Below are 22515 nucleotides of genomic sequence, written 5' to 3'. Positions count from 1 at the left end.
TAAAACCTACAGACTTGCTGAAGGCATGACTCTCACTTACTCTTTTTGCTGTGGCCAAACTGACCAGGAAAAGAGTTTTCATGGTAAGATCCTTTAAGGATGTCTTATGTAAGGGCTCGAACCTATCCCCCATGAGAAACCTCAGGACCACATGTAAGTTCCAAGCTGGTGAGTCCTGAACTTTCTCTTTAACGGTCTCGAAGAATCTGATAAGGTCCTGGAGATCCTTATTGCAAGACAGATCTAAGTTTCTGTGTCTAAAGACAGCTGTTAACATACTCCTATATCCCTTAATTGTGAAATAGAGAACTTAAGTTTCCTTTTAAGGAAAAGAAGAAAGTCTGCTATTTGGGTCACAGAGGTACTGGAAGAGGAAACAGAGTTGTTCCTGCACCATCCTCTAAATACTTCCCACTTGGATTGGTATACCTTAATGGTTGATGACCTCCTTGCTCTTGTAATCGCGCTAGCTGCCTCCTTCGAAAAACCTCTAGCTCTTGTGAGTTTCTCGATAGTCTGAAGGCAGTCATTTGTAGAGCTTGGAGGTTTTGGTGATACCTTTCCAAGTGGGGTTGTTTGAGTAGATCTATTCTCAACGGTAGTCTTCTCGGGGTGTCCACCATCCATTCCAGTACCTCTGTGAACCATTCCCTTGTTGGCCAGTAAGGGACCACTAGGGTCATTCTGGTCCCTTCGTGAGCTATGAACTTCTGCAACACTCTGTGAATTATTTTGAACGGAGGAAACGCATACACGTCCAAATTGGACCAGTCCATAAGGAACCCATCTATGTGAATTGCCTTGGGATCTGGAATGGGAGAGCAGTAAGCCTCCAACTTCTTCATTTGCGCTGTGGTGAAGAGGTCTATGCATGGTCGTCCCCAAATCCGCCACAAGCTCTTGCAGACGTCCTGATGAAGCATCCACTCTGTCGATAGGACTTGATTTCTTCTGCTCAGCATGTCTGCCCTCACATTCCTTTCGCCTTGAATAAAACGGGTTACTAGTGTCACATCTTTCTCCTTCGCCCAAAGAAGCAGTTTTCTTGCCGTCTCGTAAAGAGACCTGGAATGAGTGCCTCCTTGTTTGTTGATGTAAGCCAACGCTGTCGTGTTGTCGGAGTTGACCTGCACCACTCTTTTCTCCACTAAGTGTTCGAACTCTATCAGAGCCAGAAGGATTGCAGTTAGTTCCTTCTGGTTGATGTGCCACTTTACTTGTTCTCTGGTCCAGGAGCCCGAGACTTCCATCTTTCCCAGTGTTGCTCCCCATCCTGAGTCCGACGCGTCGGAGAACAACACTAGGTCTGGGTTCCTCTGCTCCAAGGAAAGGCCCTCTTGAAGCTTGAGGGGATCATCCACCATTGCAGATAATGTCTTACTTGCTCCGAAATGGGGATGCACTTTGTCTCTAGTTCCTTGTCTTTGTCCCAGTTCCGATTTAGATGGAATTGTAACGGACGAAGGTTCAGTCTTCCCAAGGAGACAAACTGCTCTAGAGAGGAAAGGGTCCCCAGCAGACTCATCCATTCCCTCACCGAGCATGTTCGTTTCCTTAAGAATTCCTTAAGTTTTTCTAAGGCTTGTTCCGTCCTTGATACAGACGGAAAAGCCCGAAAAACCTGACTCTGAATCCTCATCCAAAGGTACTGAATATCTTGGGATGGGGTCAGCTGAGACTCCTCTCTGTTTATCAACAGGCCAAGTTCTTCTGATAAATGAAGAGTTGTCTGAAGATCCTCCAGGCAGCGAGCGTAGGAAGGAGCTTTGAGGAGCCAGTCGTCCAGATATAAGGAGACTCTGATGCCTCTCGTGTGAAGCATTCCAGCTACGTTTGTCATTAATCTCGTGAAAATCTGAGGAGCGGTGCTTAGGCCGAAACAAGGGGCTCGAAACTGGAAAACTTCTCCCCCGTGAACGAACCTCAGGTATTTCTTGGAGCTCGGGTGGATAGGGATGTGAAAATACGCATCCTGAAGAACCATTGATACCATCCAGTCGTGCTGTCTGACTGCTGCTAGAACGGATTTTGTTGTTTCCATCGTGAATTTCGTCTTCTGAACAAACACGTTGAGTGCGCTCACATCTAGTACTGGCCTCCATCCCCCCGAACTCTTGGGAACCAGGAACAAACGATTGTAAAATCCTGGGGATTCTGGATCTAGAACTTTCTCTATAGCCTGTATCTGCAGCAACAGAGAAAACTGCTGTTGCAGAGCCTCCGCCTTGATTTTCACTCTGTAATTGGCCGAAAGGTCTATCGGTCTTGTAGCTAAAGGGGGCTTCCTCAGAAAAGGGATCTTGTACCCCTCCTTGATCAATTGAACAGACCATAGGTCCGCTCCTCTCCTCTCCCATTCTTGCCAGAAGTGTGTCAGTCTGGCTCCTACTGATGTCTGAAGGAGACTTTCCTCAGACCCTGCTTCTCCCTTGTCTAGAGCCTCTTTTCGTAGCCCTCTTGCCAGCGGATCTTGAATTCCCTCTACTGAGGGTTCTGCCTCGAAAAGGCTGAAACACAGGAGCTTCTCCTTTGACCTTCTGAGTGGCGAAGCTTGTTGGTAGAACTTTCCTAGCCGTCTTGGTGATTAAGTCCTGCGTGGCTTTTTGAGCTAAGGCTGAAGAGACCTCTTTCACTAATTCTTGTGGAAACAGGTGGGAAGAAAGAGGAGCATAAAGGAGTTCTGACTTCTGGATGGGCGTAACCCCATTGGAAAGAAAAGAACAAAGATGGGCCCTTTTCTTCAAGACTCCCGCAGAGAAGAGAGCTGCCTTTCGTTGGCCCCATCCCTGAGTGCCTTGTCCATACATGACATTAGATGAACTAGTTCCTCAGTGTCCGAATCTTTGATGGTCTCCGTCTTCTTTCCCAAGGCTCCCAGGGTCCAGTCTAGGAAATTAAAGACTTCAAAAGCCCTGAAGATTCCCTTGAGGAGGTGATCCATTTCCGAAGGCGACCAAAACACCTTAGATTTGCCCATGGCTACTCGGCGAGAAGCGTCTACCAGACTCGAGAAGTCCCCCTGGGAAGAGGCAGGAACTCCCAGGCCAAAAGCTTCTCCAGTCTCGTACCAAATGCTAGATCTCGACGCTAGTCTAGCCGGGGGGAAAGAGAACACTGTCCATCCTTGGTCCTTCTTGGTGTTCATCCACTCCTCCATTACTCTTAAAGCTCGTTTGGAGGAACGAGACATAATCATCTTCGTGAAGATAGCCTTCTTAGTAGTCTTTCTGAGCGTGAATTCCGAGGGTGGAGAACGAGGAGCAGCCGGCACGAAATTGTCCGGAAAAAGTTCCGTAAAAACTTTCATCAATCTTTTCAAGTCTGACGAGGGGTGTTGATCTTTCTGTTCCTCTTTGTCAGAAACGCTTTCAAGAGGAATATCTGGTGAAGGAGGAAGATCGACGTCTACCTCATCCGATTGCTGTCCAGTAACCGAAGTGGCGACGTCCTGTTTACTTGCTGCTGCCTCCAAACCATGAGAGCTCTCGACCAGAACGTCCTGGAGTCCAATATCTTGACGCTTGGCGTCCTGGCGTCCTGGCGCCCAGCTGCAAGAGCGTCCTGGCGTCCAAAATCTTGACGCTTGGCGTCCTGGCGCCCCGCTGCAAGAGCATCCTGGCGTCCAGTCTCTTGACGCTTGGCGTCCTGTCGTCTATCGTCTTGACGTCCAGTTCTTCGACTCTTGACGTCTGTAGCTGCTGAACGCTTGACGCCAGTGCATCCTGCGTCCAGAGCTTTATCAAACTGACGTACATAGCCTGAAATTCTTTCGCCTGGGCGTCCTCAACCTTCACCTTACCGGCGGGCTGCCAAGCTTGCATCAGAGACAGTTTCTGCTGTATATCATAAGCAAAGTCCACTGCGGAGCTTCCTGCTGCTGGGGACAGACCGGGGAAGCCGCAACATCATCTATCAAATCTTCATCCAACCGCAAAGATTGGGGAGAGCATTCCGGGGACGAGTCCCAATCCGAAGGAGGAGGGGGAGCATGCACAGACGTAAGAAAAGCGTCCGCTGTCTTCTTGCTGCCAGGCGTCCCTGGCCGGAGTCTGGCAGTCTCGCCTGCTTTTGGCAGGAGCTTCCCTCAGAGCTGAAATGGAGCTCGGGCTGCTCAGTGGCTACACCCGGAGCCTGAAGACCCCACATCGGCGTCCCTCCAACGGGAAGCTTCCTCTTGAGTGGTCTCGATTCCGACACCAGGCGCCAGCCCCGTCTGGGAACTGCGTCATCAGAAGACGAAGAACACAATCTTGCCTCGCCTTTCCTATGGCGAGGGTGAGCGTCCTGGGAAGCGTCCACCAGGGCGGCTCGAGGGCTGACCATTCGGGGCTAAAATCTCTCGCCTCCCTTAGCCTGTGGGCTTTCCTTCTCCCAGAGGATGGGAGCTTGGAAGAGATACAGGGCTAGGAGGCCACGACAGATCGGCGGCACCTCCACTGCACTTGCACTAACCTTTGCACTGACACTTGCGCTTTTAAGATCTCATATTTAGACACAATCTTTCCTGTCTTCAGCAAAGGATTCTACCCGTTAACAGGGCTTGGACTAGCGCCATCATATCCTTGAGAGTTGGGTCTTTACCTGTATCAGTAGGGATCAGGAACTACCCTCTGGGAGAGGATCAAAGGAGTCGTTGGCTTGGGGCAAAATTTATCTAATTCCTGGCTATCCTTAGAAGTGAGAAAAGTACTCTTAGCTCTTGGGCCGGTCCCTTTCAGCTTCCTTACACCAGCAGTTTATAATCCATCCACTCCCTTTCAGAAAGACCCAAACCTCATCACATCTGTCTTCTAACTTACACCTCTCTGCCATACAATTCCTTACATACTGAATGAGGATCAAAGAGGCTTTAAGCCGAGTCTTACATCCCCTCACACACATTCGTACACTCGAAGAGTCAGACATGTTGATAGCAAATCCAAAAGAGAGATCAAAAGACAAGGCCAAGGATCAAACCAAACAAAATCTAAAGAGTCAAGAAAATCCAAAAAACAAATTCAAAAAGCGGCGAAAGCCAAAGCCAAGTGTACTTCACCAAAAAACTGGCAGCACGGAGCTGAACAGGTAGGGATTGCAGCGTCACGATGCAGCGGCAGGGAAGATCTGGGAATAGTGGAATAGTTCCAGGTACCTGGGTAGAGGCGCATGGTGGACTACCTGACCTCATATACGGCGTGCGCGAGGATTTTGAGAAATTCTGCCGTGGCGTCAGGGACTTAAGCTATATATATAACTACCAGGTAAGTCAGATGTTTAAAAATGTTTTTTTAATTAATTTGACTGTTGTTGTTATTAACCATCATTCATAGTTCTTGTTTTATTGATGGACTTTTCTCCACAGGAATTTTTTTTTATCTACTCACTTTGTGGATTGGTATCTGGATCAAGGGAAAAATGTTGATGTACTGATGATCATCATGTGTATATGTTTTTTTTTTTGTCATATAGACTGATTGTAAGTACGTAGTGTGACTTGTTAGGTATGGTATCCAATAAAGTACAGTTCACAGCTGTATACTGCTTGTAAATAAGACAGTTAGAGAGTAAATTTAGGTTAAGTAGCAATTGTATGATTTGCTCCCCAAGAACAAATCATACAAATCATAAACCATTTCTCTTGCTCCACCTCTTCAATTAAACACTGGTTTTTAAGAGAAAAGAAACCACGACAGTAAGTTTTATGGAAACAAATCATGTTCCTCTATCTCAGCAACAAAAAATATTTAAAGTGAAAAAATAACACCCATATTCACAACAGGTGGCTTACCTTTTCAAGATCTGTTCAAAAGAAACAACACCGACACAGATGAACTTCCACAGGGCTGTCAATGGTAAACTTAAAAACAGTGGATCAGAAAGCAGCAGCTTGCTTATGTCAGTTGGAGCTAATGTTCCTTTTTTCAGAAGGAGTTTCACTGTTGATAATAATCCCTCCAAGTCCCTAAAAGAGGTGGAATTAGTGATGAAATGAATCATACAAGTCAACTAGCTAAAACTGTGAATAAAATCTATAATAATATAAATATCTCTCATAACTACAAACCTCTTATTTTAAAAAAATAAACTAATTCTTGAGTAACTGCTATGAGACGCCACCATACCAATCAGAGGCTGAGTGGGCTGAAGTAATTATAAATTACTCAATTGTTGAGAGTTTTTGACATCATAACTTCACAGGTTTCTGATACCACTAAGTTTAATCATTTTGACATACTGTGGCTACAAGCACTTAAATCCAGTACTGACAGATATAATGAAAACTCAAAATCTTAGAATAATCTATGTCTTTAAGGAAAAAATGAGATTGTTTTTTGAAAATTGGTTCTAAAATTTTTGTCAGTGAGATACAGCCTGACTGTTAACACAGAAGCTAAAAAATATACCATGTTTCAAAAGCAATTTCTATTTTTCCTAGGTATATATACCTGAACCTTTTATGAGTAATATTCCTCATAAAAGGTTCAGGTACTCTCTAGGAAAAATAGTACTACTGAAACATGGCTGCTATTACAACTTCTGTGTTCTTCAATTAGGTCTATCTCACTATTTTTTCAGTTGTTGAAAAATATATCATGTTTCAAAAGCAATTTCTATTTTTCCTAGGTATAAATACTTCTATGAGGAATATTCCTCAGCATAAGCTGGAAACAGTTGTTAAAACTAAGTAACAGTGGTTAACTGGATGCGTGGCCAAAAGCGGAAAACTCCACTCGCTTGCCATTAGACCTTTACTTTTTCCTTGGCATCAGGGACTAGGTAGGGTGACTTAGGTGGAATTATGCTAGAGATTCAGGTTTGTACACCTAAAAAAAATACAAATTACTTTTAAAGTTGGTATGTGTTCCTACATAATATAATATCTCAACTTTTATGTAAGAGACACTCCTTATGTGAGATGATAGTCTCTCAACTGTGTTATGATTGTAAGCAAGGGACCAATGACTCCTATAACCTCCGATACAATCTGGCCTGAGCAAGAGTCAGGTTTGTCTGAACTCACTCTCTATAAAAACTTTGGAGAACCCAGTGCTGCCCTAAAGACATAGCAGCACAAGTCTGAAGGCAGCTAGTACCTGGGTTAATCTCAAACTGATCAGTTCGTATGATAGGCTTAACCCTGGCCCTTGTCAAAATGGAAAGTAGAAGGAGTAGTACCTTATAAGCCAAAGCTATAAAACAGGACGCCCGACCAAGACGACTACCAACATAGTGGCCCATCCACTACACACTCAGCCTAACTGGTGCCATACAGAGGAAGAAGGGAAACTTTTGAGTAACATCACTGAGGTAAAACGAGGTAAATGTAGTTTGACACAGTAAGATACCTGCCCTTATTACTTGTAAAACTGAAAAGTTTCTCCAAACAGCTTGGGATGGACCATTGTCCTTGGCTCTGTGATCTCTTACCCAGTCTGGAAGACCATTCGTTTCCCTGAATGAACCACCTACCTGCCTGACTGCCAATGTAGCCGACAAGAAAGGATGTTCTCGGACTCATCCTTCTTGTGACTGCCAGTACTACAGAGATACACTGGCCTAAGATGCTGGGCTCTCACTCGATAGCAGTCCAGTGCAAGACTAAATCAGGGGAAAAAGAATTTCATCAAGCTCCCCATAAAAAAATTCCCAGGAGGAGGTTACTAAAAATGTCACAAATCTCAACAAAACTGAAGAGTCCTGAGCAGCCGAGATAAGTCAAAACATCCCGTGTGTGTGCATGAATGGGCTTAAGCTGACACCAAGGTGAACACTCATGTGAACACCTAAGGGGCTGTTGCAAATCTGAAGTACAGGACTTTGAACTGGCAGACAAAATGGAGGTACTTACTGGAGGACCAATGGACGGGTATCTAAAAATATGAATCCTTTAGAGCCACCAAAAGCATGAAGTTGCCCCCTCTGGTATAATGAAATACAGATGACTGGTCTCCAAACATCAACTGAGCTCCTTACCAAGAAAGCCAAATATCAAAGGCCAGGGACAGATCATGTGAGACTCGTGACGCATTCTTTTTCAGCACTGCCCTCATTTCTGCTGAGCTTGAGAGATCATGAAGGGTAGGCCAGCAACGGGATCAGTGTCTAAGACGAGGGAAGTCAATGGTCCTTGAAAAGTAGTCTGTAACTATCCTGAACAACTGAGACTACCCCTACTTGTAGAAGGTACAGAAGAGAACAGTATCTTTGCATCCCCCTACCTTTTACTTCCCCTGAGTCCCCTCAAACAGTAGCCGGGAGGAGGGGGGGGTATAATGACTCGAAAGCCTTCTGGCCCTTTGAGAGGTTGGAGAAACCTTTAGTACTTGTTATTCATTTGATGAGGTTTGAGCTCTCCCGATACCAATGACAGAAGATTTAGCTGCATCAAAAGGCTTGGCTACTACTATACCCTACGATGCCCAAAAGGTTTTGAAGCTGACTGAAAGGTGACTTAAGGTGTCCTGGCTATTAGAACACTCTTTTCCACCGCTGCCTCAGTTTTACTCTTCAGAAAATGTAAAGAAGAACCCAAGGTGAATTCCTTTTGCTGAGTAGAACAATATCTCAGCCAAAAAGTTGTAAGGAAAAGTTTCGACACAGTGACACATCTCAAGGCAAAATTTTCCAGTAGGTTGCACTTTGGTCCAAGGAATAAAACAATGCATTTCCTCCTGACTCCAATGGAATTTTGCCCTCTTATCTCTATAGAGTCAGTGGGAACAAGTCAGCAAGCATGCTCAACCAATAGTTGAATGATGCTCCTGCCTGGAAAGGGGCCCTGGCAATTGACGCCATGGTTTCTGACTCTATAACTGAGAAGGAAGAACCTTCTTGCCCAAGTTTCTGTAGGCAGGTCTCAATGAATCAGCTTGAAAAGAAGCAGTCTATGCATCCACTAACAAGCAGACCTTTCTGACATTTTAATGGCAGGGAAAGTAGCCTCTTTGAAATGCTAGAAAGCACAAGACCTAATCTACAGATCAGGTTGTTAAGCTGATCCAGGCAACTACAAGCAAGCAGCAACCACAGTAATAAGAACAAATGTCTCTCCTCCAGGGTGCAACCTTAAGAGTACACTCAATCGACAAGACAGGTTTGGCAAAAAGTCAGTAGTTGCTTGAATCACATTAAGCTTACAAATGGGCCCAACAATCTCAAAACAACTGTTCTAACTCTACCTGAAAACACACACCCATCTACCCTGGTGAGATCTCTCAGGACTGTGAACATAAACAATCACCCTTGCAGTACTGATTGCTACAACATGAACCAAGGTTAACTCAAAAACACTTAAAATTGTGCTCAATATTCTCCTCACAAAAAGTGCAATGGGACTTTTTGTGAGGGGAATGTCAGAGACCTCTTTCTTTCAAGAAGGAGGGCATGAGGAGAAAGAAGGTAACAATCATTTTTCTTTATCTTACTCCATCTACAAGCCTTACTCCTCAACTACATAGAGAAGAAGACATGTTGAGGGAGGTAGAAGCATTAGAGGAATGGAAATGTTTCAGACAAAATATCAATTCTCACCTGAAAAGTGCGATCTGTCAGAAAGTAATGGATAAATTTAGGTAAAATGTCCTAGATACTATTTTCTATAATACTGCATACCTCCATGTAGTATTGTATGGTACCTTTTCAATGCCAAAAAAGACACACAAAGGTCGACAACAAAAGAGGACGAAGGATATGTGAAAATTCATAGGAGGAGGAGTAAAAGAGTAATAGGTCCCAGTGTTTGGACTCAAAGCAGAGAGAGTACAGTAGGCGTAAAAGGGCAAACACTCCCTGCAGTGGATCCCTAAGCCCCCACCTCAACAAGGGGTTGGGATCAGGGGGAATCTGAAGATACTAACAATGATTCTGCTTCCCAATGACATTCTACCAAAACTCTTGCACTTGTGCAGCCACATCCAAGGCTCAAGTGCAGTGGTTAGGGTCAATGTTGGGGTTCTCAATGATCTCAATAAACACTGAAAACCATGAGCATGTGCTTGTATAAAGGCGCTGGTTGTGAAACAGCCTGGGTAGAAACTAAGGTCACTACTGTCATCCTGTACGCCATCCTTGGGAACGTCACTGCCTCCATTTGTAAGTTGGAAACGGAAGTTGTAGATGTCAAACCCTTGGAAGTCCATCATGCCTTATTTTCCCTTCAGGATATGGTTCAAAGCATGGTCAAGGGTCTGTACAGTGACTTCCTTCTAAGCATCTGCAAAATTGTAGATGGCAGGTTTCAGCGAATATCTTCAAAGATTCTGCAGTGTCCAGTCCCCCCCATGTATCCAAGTCTTGCTGCTGCCCCTCCTTATCGTCAAACACTACCAACACCTCCTCTATGAACTTCCTCCAGTACAGCCATTTCATTGCAATAATAACACCTTGTCCATTAGTCGAATGAGTGCAGTCATATTAGGAAACAAATTATCCTAATCTGACCTCAGACTCTAACCAACTGGATTGCATTAGGATGCACAGGAGCACTGTTCATGAGAAGCAAAGCCTTCACCCGATGTCTACCAATGCCAAGTCCTTACAAAAGTAACTGTGGCATAAATCAGTTATGATCTTGGAGGCGAACCAAGCCTTCACCGAAAGATAACAAATTATTGGGAGCCCATCCATCAACACACGCAGGGCATGTGGTTGCTTTGCATATCCACCTACCACTAGTCTTTACAATGGCTACCAGTAGCTTTTGCACACAATCAAAGTAGATACATTGCTTGGAAAGGTTTTGACCAGGTAAATTCTGACACATTGCTCAGAAAGGTTTTGACCAGGTAAATTCTTTCCTTCTGGCCAGCCAAGGTGTTAGTGGGCTTGGAGGATAAATGGGTTTAGTAATTTTGCAGCAATTTCTACCAATCACAATCTTTTATCATAATCATTGTTACTGTTTTATAGTTTATAAGTGTTTCCATGGCAAGTCTATTCTTGTGCATTTTCTGCCTGAATTTCTATCTGGTGCAAGACTTCCTCTGTGCCATTTCTCTAAGATTTTCTTTGCTATGTTACTACCACATCTAGGCTCTCTCTGGTTGATTTCTCCACACCCTTTCCCATAACATATTGAATTCATCTCAACTGTTTAGATCTGAGTCCATTTTCCCGTCACCTGACACATTTCTCTACAAGTTCCACATCTGCATTATGATATGCAGATAAATGACCTTGAAATAACCTTGCCTCTCTCCTGCAAACAAAAATCACAAATAGTTACCTTTCAATACTAATTCCTTTCCTGGAAAGTTCAGATATCTGCTTCACTTGGGTGGAAACTATACTTTTAGCTGCTCCTGGCACCTCTACATCAAGAGCAAATGCCTCCTTCTCTATCTGCTCAAAGACGACTTTGCCGGTCACATCACAGGAAACCTGTTGAAGAATATATAAATGACAGCAATTTTCTAATAAAACAATTTTTGCACATCTCTGAAACCTAGGTTCATCCCAAACAGATATATAAATTCTTTGTTATTTTTATTCCTTCAACTACTACAGTATTAACTATCATAATATCATAAGGGCACTGAATACTAAGTCACTAATAAATAGACACAATGTTACCACTGATACCAGAAGTACAAATTAAACGCTACAAAATGACAAATTTTAAAAGTAACTTGTATTTTTCATGACTATACAAACCTGAGGTCTTCACAATAGGAATACTGTATACCTCAGCGCAGTTGGAGACCGGTCATTCAACTTTAAACAAGATGGTTAAGTATGTAGTTAACCACCGCCTATAGGTGGGAGTCCCACCCAGTCGGTATGCATTCACTTTGCCTTTCAGCCCAGGGAGCAGAATGAGGGGTGGCATGAGGTGGGCATTTAACTGTCAAGACCTCAGGTTTGTATACAGTAGTTAGGAAAAATACAAAGTACTTTTAAAATGTGTCATTTGTTTCTACACAATATACAAACTATCGGTCTTTACAATAGGAAGACTTACTTCCTTGGTGGGAAGATTCTGAGTAAGCTTCTGAACTGACTGGTAGTTCACCTCACCTGGGCCTCCTTCCTGGTCATACAAGAGCAAAGGAAGGAGACCATGGCTCTGATGTGTTGAACAAAAGAGTGAACAACTGTGTGTTCAACTGTCAGGCTTCTGGACCTTTCAAATTAATGTATGTGTGTAGCAACATTGCTTCGAAAAAGGCTTGGATGAACCCAGAGAGTCAGACAATAAAACTAGAGATAACCAACTGGTTGTTCTATCATCAGCCCCTTCCGTAGTCAATGATTGATAACACTGCTGCTTTATACAGTATGGTAGTAGATGTCTAATCAGCTCCCCAATTGGTGTGTGACGGTTTGTTAATCATATTTAATGCTCTTTTGCATTTTGATTTTATGTAAGTTACATGGGCTTTCCAATTCAGGTGTGCATCAAATATCAATCATAAAAATTTTGCAGTCTGGTTGATTGGTATATTATGGTTTCTGATTTTCAATTCTATTTCTTCACCTTTTTTCCAATATTTTTTTTATAAAACATGACAGCTTGAGTTGTTTCTATGGAAAATCTAAAGCCTACAGATGAGGCCCATTCATCTATTTTTATTATGGTTTTATTAATCATTCATTCTGCATGCTTTATGCATGATGCTGTATAATAAATGATAAAATCATCCACATAAAGGTTACATTTAATTCCAACTGGTAGCGTGTTACTGATATCATTAACTGCTAATACAGTATAAACAGAGTAAGTACTGTATCACCAAGGACGCTTCCTTGTGGCACTCCATTTTCTAGTGGAAATGTTTTTGAAAAAACATTATCTATTCTCACCTGAAAAGTGCAATCAGTCATAAAGCTTTTAATAAATTTATTATGTAATATTTTTAATATTGCATACAGTACCTCCATGTAGTGTCGTATGCCTTTTGAATGCCAAAAAAGGCAGCTACTATAATTTGCTTTCCTTAAAATCCTCTACGTATGTGGTCTTCCAAATTAGCCAGATATGTGGTCTTCCGTATTAGACAAAAAATCCAATGTAGATCTACAGTATTACGTTGTGAACCAAACTGGGTAGGACTCAAAATTTTATTTTCACAAATGTGCCATGTGAGTCATGCATTTACCATTTTCTCCAACAACTTGTATAAACAACTTGTTATAGTGATAGGTCTATAATCATTCACATTACAGTACTTGGATCTTTTCCAGGTTAGGGCATTTCACCCTAAATGATTGAAAAATTTTAATAGGTATGATTTTACCAAAGGTGCTCAGTTGCAGATCATTGCAAAGCAAATATCATCACCTTCAGGGCAGATTTATTGCTGTTCAAGAGAGCATATTCCAACTCTTCCATATGGAATTTATTATAATATATATCTTCCTTTGACTCAAAATTAAGTACAGTGCTATAGATTCTGCTTTATTTTTTTATTTCCTGAAGTGTTTGTCAAGATTTTGATCACTACCTATTTTGGCAAAACTTGCCCCAAGTATGTTACTTTGTAGCAAACAAGCGGCAGGCCTACAATCAAAATCATCTTTCTCTGGCAATGCGTAACACAGGAGGAAAAACCATGCGGTCAAAACACAACTCCTCTCACACGTCTTTTGTACATATTTCTCTATCACCATTATTGTTATGATTTGTGTATTATTACCACTGTATGCATTGTTATGCTAGCTCTCCAATCATGTACTTATAATCTTCAATTGAACATTCTGTATCAAATTGTAAGTATGTTTCTGTCTGTGAAAAACTTAATCCCTGTTTTGATCTGTCAGAGATCGGAAGCTACATTGCGGCTCGCACAAGCCCTTGACCTGCATGAATATTCTGTAAATAAATTTACGGCCTGCTCTATGAGCAAGAGCCCATGCTGGCATAAAGCCAGCTTAATAAAAAACAACAAACATGTCAATAAATCAGTTAGCACCAGACTCAGTACCTCACAACTTACTTCGAAGGGAACTAAAATTTTTTTGCCATTACAGTATCTGGTTGTTCCATTTATTTTTCTGAATTTTTCCCATACTTTCTGAACTGATGTTTCACTTGTTATTTCTGATATAGTACCTCAAAATATTATTTTACCTTTTATGATGCCCTATCTAAATTTGGCTGATATTTTATTATACTGTACAGGCAGTCTCAGTTTCACGGCAATTCGGGCTTACGATGTTACAGGGATTCTGGCGGCTTTTCAAATATATTCGTAGAAATTATTTCCTGGTTTTGCGACGCATGTTCCAGGGTTACGACGCGTCGTATGCTGATCCGATGGAAGAAATATGGCTCCAAAATGGCAGAATAATCAAAAATTTGGAGGTTTTTTGATGAAAAACTCAATAAAAATGCAGTTTACATCATTTTCAATACACCCAAAGCATTAAAAGTAAGGTTTTCTTAGGATTTTTGACGATTTTCGACGATTTTTCGGTTTATGACAATTTTCGGTTTACAACGCAGGCGTAAAAACAGAACCCCATTAAGTAAACTGGGGACTGCCTGTATATAGGTTTTAATGCATCTATTTCTAATAATATAATTGTTATTTTTAATATATTTTCTTCTAGGAATAGTTTAGACTTGTTTACTTTTTTTGAGTATCTAACAGCTTCTTACTACCAGTGTTTTCTCATTCTAATTCCAGATATATCATCTAACCACCAGGGGACTTTGTGTGTTTTACTATGAAGTTTTGAATAAGGGAATAGCTTTGTCTGATGCCTTTTTAATAAAAGATACAAGAATTAGATTTGTCATTGTGATTTCTCAAATAATTATATGTGATTGTATTTCTGGTATGCAAGTTAAAAAAATCTGCTTTTTGCATGTGGGAAAATGATCACTTGAGTAGGAATCATCACAAGTATTCCAGTCTTGTTTGTCGATTATATTTGTTGAACAAAGGGTGACATCTATTGAGGGAAATGTTCCATGGGTTTTGGAACAATACGTATTTACAGTACATACTTCATTGTCATTCAAACAACAGAGATTATTAGTGTTCATTAAGTTTTCTCTTTTTTTCTCCATCTTTATCTAGCGTAATATTGTTATACAGTAGTCCCATACTGGATTATGTGCACTGAAATCTCCTACAATTCATATGATTCTTAAAATCTTTATTATTTTTTCTGTAATATGTTTACATCATACTTTATTAGGCTAGTTGTACAAATTTAATAATATCAAACACATTTCTATTCTCTGTTATTACTGAAATTTGTAATTCAGTGTACAGTAATCCAATTCAGTGTAATCATATCTACTTTATAAGTATACCATTTTATTATGGACGCATATATTGCTGTTCAATTATTTTCATTTTCCTTTGATGTTGTGGCTAGTAGATATTTACTGTACCTATATTTGGAACAAGTTTTCCTATGTGTTGCATACATAAATTATAATCATTGGTTCATATTCACTTATATATAAGTCGTTGGACTTCTCCTAAGTGCATTCTTGTTAATAATCCATTTATATTCCATTGAATTATATAACGATTCAATGGTGTAATATGGGAGTGGTCAAATTACTCTAAATTATTTAAGCTGATATTATCTTAAATTTGTTATAGGTTAATTTGTATTTTTGTAGGTCTTGATTCATTTTTTGTTGTAGTTTTAATTTGACTTTTGTTAACTGTTACATTTTTACTATTTTGATTTAATTTTTCCATTTTGATTTTCTTTACAATATTATCTACAACACTGATATGCTTTTCTTTGTAATATTCTAAGTGTTCAGTATACATGCAACCTTCTCTAATGATATTTGATATTTGTTTTTTCCTTATTCCTATACTCATACAGAATTTCTTAAGGTGTTAGTGTTTCTTTAGTGATAGTTTTACTTTTGTGGCACATTGCTATACAGTAAAGCATTTACTGCAGCCACATGTATCTTCGTGTTCATCAGTTTGTTACTTTTTCTTAATTTTTCTTGTGGTGCCTATAATTTGTGATGGGTGAATTTCTTTGCTTTCATTGTACAATAGCCATCTATATTTTGGTTTTCCATTTCATCTGAATTTTGTGATTCTGCTCCTAGAGGTGTTATTGTTACTGTAAGGAGACAGTGGAATGTTTGATTTAGTGTTCTGTTTTGAACTTTAGCTTTGTTGAATTGGTGGGGGACTCTTTTTACAGCTTTGTTTGGTGGAATTAGGTGGGGTCTTATCCAGTCGCCTCTTCCGAGTTGTGTTATCTGTTCTATCACCTTCTTGTGATTTTAATTCTTCTTCGTCTTTCTATGTGTGCCATTATCTATTTCTAGTGAGAGTAAATCTATTGTCACTGTGATGATGTTATTGTTGTATGAAATCTCCATAGAAAAGTTCTTTTAATCGTGCATTTTTTTAGTGGCATTTCTTTATTTCTATTATCAATCAGTTCAGTTCAAGTATTATTTGATTCTGAAGTATCTGCATACCTAAATTTCTTAGCTGGGTCATTCAATCCTCTCACTTTCAGTTCTAACTTTGTTTTCCCTGATCGATATTCAGATTCGCTCGTATTGTATTTAAGTTCCTTTTTATATATATATATATATATAATGCACATACTTTAGATCAAGCATGTTCTTCTAGGCCACAATTTATGCATTTTGGTTGGCTACAGTCCCAGCATGTTTTATGTTCCTCCAAACTGCAAAAGGAAAATCTGGGAAAATTTCTGCATTCAATGGCTGTATGGCCATATTTGCAACAGTATGGGTTTGGGAACATGAGGTCTTAGTTCCTTAGTTCCTTATTTAATCCCAATATTTTAATTTTCAAAGGTCAGGTTTGGCCACTAGACTTTATCTTTACTCTTTTGTTGATTTATTTTGTCTTTCCTGCTTGGACTTCCATATATTTATGATCTTCACGTTGTTGTATCTTTTCTTGTAATGAATCTAATAACATGGATTTGTTTTGTATTTCTTCTTCTAGATTTGGCACTACTACTGTGCCTTGTACACTATTCATGGTATCATGCCTTGTAATGCTTATGTTCTCTATATTTTTAATTTTGTTCATGACACTTACCTGCCAGATATATATATAGCTGTGTTTCTCAAAATCCGACAGAATTTCAAAACTGTAGCTGCGCAATTATGGCCCAGGTAGTTAGTACTCATTCCCGCCACTGGGAGGCGGGAATCGGGAACCATTCCCATTTTCTATTCAGATTTTCTCTGTCGCCGGTACTGTCAACACCTGTTGTCAGTACCTCCGTCTCTGGATTTCGTTACTTGCTGGTTTTCACTTAAGTATTCTCTTGACTTTTGGTTTTGGACCTTGGACTGTGGATTGGCACACGCTTTTTTCTGGACTGTTTTGGATTTTGCTTATGGCCTCTTCATCATGTCTGGATCTAGTTCTGCTAGTTTTACGTGTATGTTGCATGAGTGATTGTGGGTGAGGCTACGAAAGCTTGGTGACCCTCACTCGGTTTAACTTGAGGTGTAAGGCATGTTTGTTTGATAGATGATGAGTGTGAACCTTCTGATCTGGCTGGGAAATGCGGTATGATTCATATGTTAGCAAGTTAGGCGTGACAGGTGAGGAGTCCTCCTCAGGAGTGTCAAAGTCAGGTTATTTCCTCTGGTAACTAATCTAGTTGATGTTGCACCTGTCCCTGTGGTTTGCAGACCCTGGTGTTGTCTGCCGGAGGTTTGGCCACAAGGAGATCGGGAACTCCATCCGTCTTATTCGAAAATAAAGTGACATCTCTTCAAAGTGTTGTGATGCAATTACTCCCCAGTGTTGTGGAGGGGGCATCAGATCGACCCCCTCTAGGCCTGGACTGCTGTCAGACTCCAGGACTCAGGGAAGACATGCCGAGAAAGCGCCAAGAAGGTTACGGGGGCTTCCACAATCTGGCATCCCCTTGGCAGGTCCTGTTGTCTCTTCCCAGGCTGCCAGGTCGTTAGCGACCGCGGCATTCTCAAGACTGCTTTTCGTCTCAAGACGTCCTCCTCATTAAGAGGGTGTGGAACTCAGGAAGGACTCGTCCTCTGAAGAGGGCTTCGTTCAAGAGGGAGCGCTACGTCAGTCTTGTTATCTGTGCGTTATCACGAAACTCCTGAGTTGGACGTGTCTGGTGGACGGTTGTGGGCGAATGCCAGTCGCTAAGGAGAGAACCTTTTTAGCTCCTGTGAGGGAAGAAGAAAGTCCCCTCGCCCCTCGTCTTCCCATAGGATTAACTCTCCCCCCAGGATTGATTCCTCTCCGTCTAAGAAGATTTTGTTGGAGATGCAGCGGCAGTTGTCTTCTCTTATTGCTGAGAGGGACACAGCGCCTCGTCGTCGCAAGGACAGAATTTACCCGTCAGAAGTCCAGAAGTCTCCTCTCCTGCTCCTTTTTCGCCGTCTCCGTCTCTGCTTCATCGCCTTGTCGCCCTCTTAGTTCCTGCTCCGATGCGTGGCGCCGTCAACGTGGCGCTTGAGAGCTGCTTCCCAGGGCCTTCAGTTGCAGCTCATCAGGACGCTTCTGTGCAGGACGCTCGGCAGGACGCTCTTCCGGACTTTGAGCTGGACGCCTGGAAGGACGCTCTTCAGGACGCTCACCAGGACGTCCCTTCTGTTACTCTTCGAGACACTACGGAGCATTCTCTTTCGTCTGGGAAAAGAAGATCCCTTCTTCGTATCGGACCTCAAGGCCTTCGTTCCCCTAAAAATTTGGGCATTTCGGTTTGTTTCTCCTGTTGTTGGGAGAGGAGTTTCTGGCGACTCGGATCCTGCTGACGTCCCGAGCCCTCTTCTGGCCTCTTCTTCAAATTATCAGGTATTGTGAGACATTAGGAGCTTGTTAGAAGATAAGTTTAAGCCCTTGGCTCCTCTCTCTCCCTTCACAGTTAGCTTCTTCCAGCGAGGAGCGTAAGTTGTGAGATGACTTCTTGGTTGTTGCAGAGAGCTTTTAAGAGAGTCAGCGCCATGGCTGGAGGCAGGCCACGGCAGACCTCTTTTGCCTGCCTCCGTCTAAGCTTTGTGGCAAGGTAGTATGTGGTATGGTGGAGGAGATATGGTCTAGTGCCTTCTTCTCAAGGGTTCACCAGCCTTGTCGAAAACCAGAGGTCACATCTGTCTGCAAGGTTTCTTGGGCTGTCAGAGACGAATCCATCATCATTAAGGGACTCTTCCGCACCATGGAGGTGTTTAATTTTTTGGACTGGTGCTTGGGAGCTTTAGACCTTAAGCTAAGGAGCCCCGATTCGATCAGCCTGGGGGAGCTCTCTAGTGTCCTTAACTGTATGGACAAGGCAGTCAGGGATGGATCAGAAGAACTGGCTTCTCATGGTACCCGGGCCTCTTAAAGAGAGGGCCTTGTTTTCACATTACCTCTAAGTCAGTTTCTCCTTAGCAAAGGGCAGGATTATTGTTAGCCCCTTTGTCAGCCATCTCTTTAGTCTTTAATTAGAGACATCTCTTCTAGTCTTAAGGAAGACCACTTAAGATCTTCTGGCCCTTTCTTGAGGCGTCCAAATCCATCTTAGGCAGCTTCAGTTTTGGCCGCCAGGAAGAAGAAGCCCTTTGCGGAGAACTTCTTCCTCTAGATAGGTCAGGAAGAGGTTTCACCAGAGGAGCAGCCCCCTCTAAACCTAGGGGAAAAAAGTGACTCCTTACGCCTCCAGACACCGGTAGGAGCCAGGCTTCTTTATTTTGCGGGAGCCTGGAGAACGAAAGGGGCGGACTCCTGGTCTCTAAATGTTCTAGAGAAAGGGTTACAGATCCTTTCTTGTGTTGCCACGCTTGCCGTCTTGAGGATCTGTGCTTCTTACCATCGAGAGAAACAGCAGATTCTTTTGGACCTCCTGGAGCAGTTGATAGAGAAAAAAGCCGTGGAACAAGTTCTGAAGCTGGATTCTCCGGGGTTCTACAACAGACTATTCTTAGTCCCGAAACAGTCGGGAGAATGGAGACCGGTCTTGGATGTAAGCATCTTGAACCGCTTTATTTCGAAGGAGAAATTCAAGATGGAAACGCCCCAGTGGATCAGGGCTAAAGGCCAGGAGATTGGATAGTCTCCTGGACTTGCAAGATCTGTACTTTCATGTTCCCTTACATCCTCAGTCAAGAGTACCTGAGGTTTGTGCTGGGGACAGGTCTTCAGTTCAAGTCTGCTTCGGTTTGTGCACTGCTCCCATGATCTTCACGGTGATCATGAAAAATGTTCGCGAGGTATGGCTTCACCTGGCGGGTGTTAAATGTTCGTCTACCTGGGCGATTGAGAAACCATCCGGGCTATATACCGGAGGAAGTGTCTGGAGGACCTGACTTTGGCGCTAATTTGGCCGAAGTCCTGGGACTTCTTGTGAACCAAGAAAAGTCCCATCTGATCTGGCGCGATCCATCGTCTATCTGGGGTTCAGATGGATTAATTGGCTTTCGACTTTTCCATCCGGGCAATCAACTGCTTTGCTTAGAAAAAGTTTCGTCTTTCTAGGAAGGAAACATGCTCGGTGAGGAATGAATGAGTTTGCTGGGGACCATTTCCTCGCTGGAGAAGTTTGTTTCCCTGGGAAGGCTTCATCTCAGACCGCTCCAGTTTTTCATGGCGGAGAATTGGAAGAACAAGGAGGATCTGGAAGAGACTTTGAAGATCTCTCCATTGGTCAAGGATCACCTGAGGTAGTGGCTCGACCTTAAACTTACAGAGAGGGTTTCTCTTCGCCTTCACAGCCCGACCTGAGTGTTGTTTTCCAGCCGTCCAGGGAAGGATGAGGAGCAGGCAACACTAGGAGGAAGGGTGTCGGGGCACCTGGAGAGGGGAACAGGTGTCCTGGCACATAAATCTCAAGAATTGGGGGCTATCCTGCTGGCCCTTCAATTGTAGACAGTTTCAGGCAGATTGTTCAAGTAAATTGGACAATACTGCTCTAACTACCTCAAAAAACAGGGAATTACTCGATCCGTTCCTGTTCACCCTAGCGAGGAATCTCTTTGGACTCATGCCGCGGTCCACGTCCTCACAAGGTTCATTGCGGGCGTGGAAGATATCCCGAGCGGACCTTCTCAATCCCGGCAGCATCAGCTTCTACCGACCAGGTAGACCCTTCACAGGAGGTATGTTTAGAACTGTGGAGGTTATGAGGGCGTCTCAGTGGACCTCTTTGCTCGTCCAGGGCGAAAGAGACCCCCTCTTTATTGCTCTCCTGTCCCAGACCAGGAGCAATAGCTATAGGCAGCCCTCCTCTGGAACTGAAGGCCCTCGACGCTACGCTTTCACTCCTTCAAAATTCTGGGAAGTGATCAGGAAATTTGCAGCGTCCGGAAGGAACAAGGATGACTTTAATAGCCCCCTTCTGGCCAGCAGCGGATTGGTTCCCAGAGACCATGGCCTTCCTGGTGGACTTTCCAAGGACGCTTCCCCTGAGGGTGGACCTTCTCAGGCAACCTCATTTCGAAAGGTTCCACAAAAACCTCCCCGCTCTGAGTCTGACTGCGTTCAGACTATCACAAAGTTGGCAAGAGCAAGAGGATTTTCGAAAGCAGTGGCAAAGGCTATCGCCAGTGCCAGGAGACCTTCATCTAATGCGGTCTATCAGTCCAAGTGGGCTATTTTTAGGAAATGGTGCAGAACAGCAGATTTCCTCGACCCGAACCTCTGTGCCTCAAATATGAACTTCCTGTTTCATCTCAGGCAGAGAATAAACTGGCAGTCTCTACTATTAAGGGCTATAGGAGTATGCTGTCGGCAGTCTTTAGACACAGGGGCCTAAATTTGTCTGACAACAAGGATCTTCACGATCTCTTGAGATCCTTCGAGACTGTCAAAATTCCTCCAACTCAGGGCCTTCTTGGAGATCTGGATGTTGTCCTGAAGTTCCCTTATGTCAGAAGTCTTTGAACCTCTGTCTTGACTTCCTCAGAGCATGACTAGGAGGCTGTCTTCCTAACGGCTCTGGCGACAGCTAAGAGGATTAGTGAGGTTCAAGCCATTAGCAAACATATTGGCTTTAGGGGTCCTAATGCTGTATGCTCCCTAAATCCTTTGTTCTTAGCTAAGAACGAAAATCCTTCAAACCCTTGGCCCAAGTCTTTTGAAATCAAAGGTTTGTGGATTCTTAGGCAAGAAGTCAGACAGAGTCCTGTGTCCTGTCAGGGCTCTCCGTTCTATAGCCAAGACCAAGAGACTGAGGCTCATCGGACCAGTCTGTGGTGTTGATTGAAGAGATTCTAATCTACCTATGTCTAAGAATGCCTTAGCATTCTTTTTAGAAAACACTATTAGAGGCTCATTCTTCCTGCCTAGAGGTGACATGAGACTTCTGAAATCAAAGGCTTTGTGAAGTAAGAGCCATCGCGACCCGGTGGCTTTCAAAGAATATATCCCTTAAATACAGGTGCCACCTTCCTGGCCGAAAATAGTCAGTGTTGCTCCGGCATTACTTGCGGGATGTGAAGACAACATTTGAAGACTGCTCAGCTGGGACCATACGTTTCCGCAGACACTATGTTGGGAGAAGAGGGCAATACTCATCCTATCCTTTAGGGGTTAGGTAGTATTTTTTAATCTTGTTGTTGTATTTTTGGTTGTTGGGTAGCCATTGAGGTGGACGTCCCAATTT

The 22515-nt window shown here is 42.8% G+C and overlaps 1 protein-coding gene across 1 annotated transcript in view; it reads right to left on the bottom strand.

Annotated features, from left to right (window-relative positions):
* LOC136826069 (uncharacterized) overlaps positions 1-22515 on the bottom strand; it is a 36958-nt gene that overhangs the window by 9178 nt on the left and 5265 nt on the right. The window contains exons 3-4 of the mRNA XM_067082975.1: positions 11204-11358; positions 5768-5941 (exon numbers count right to left, since the gene is read on the bottom strand). Of these exons, the coding sequence (XP_066939076.1) occupies positions 5768-5941; positions 11204-11358 (329 nt within the window). The remainder of the gene's footprint in view (positions 1-5767; positions 5942-11203; positions 11359-22515) is intronic.

This window comes from Macrobrachium rosenbergii, chromosome 40, assembly GCF_040412425.1.
Source record: "Macrobrachium rosenbergii isolate ZJJX-2024 chromosome 40, ASM4041242v1, whole genome shotgun sequence".
Lineage (NCBI taxonomy): Eukaryota > Metazoa > Arthropoda > Malacostraca > Decapoda > Palaemonidae > Macrobrachium > Macrobrachium rosenbergii.
Note: the sequence above shows the minus strand (reverse complement) of the source record. Positions and strands in the feature narration are given on the sequence as shown.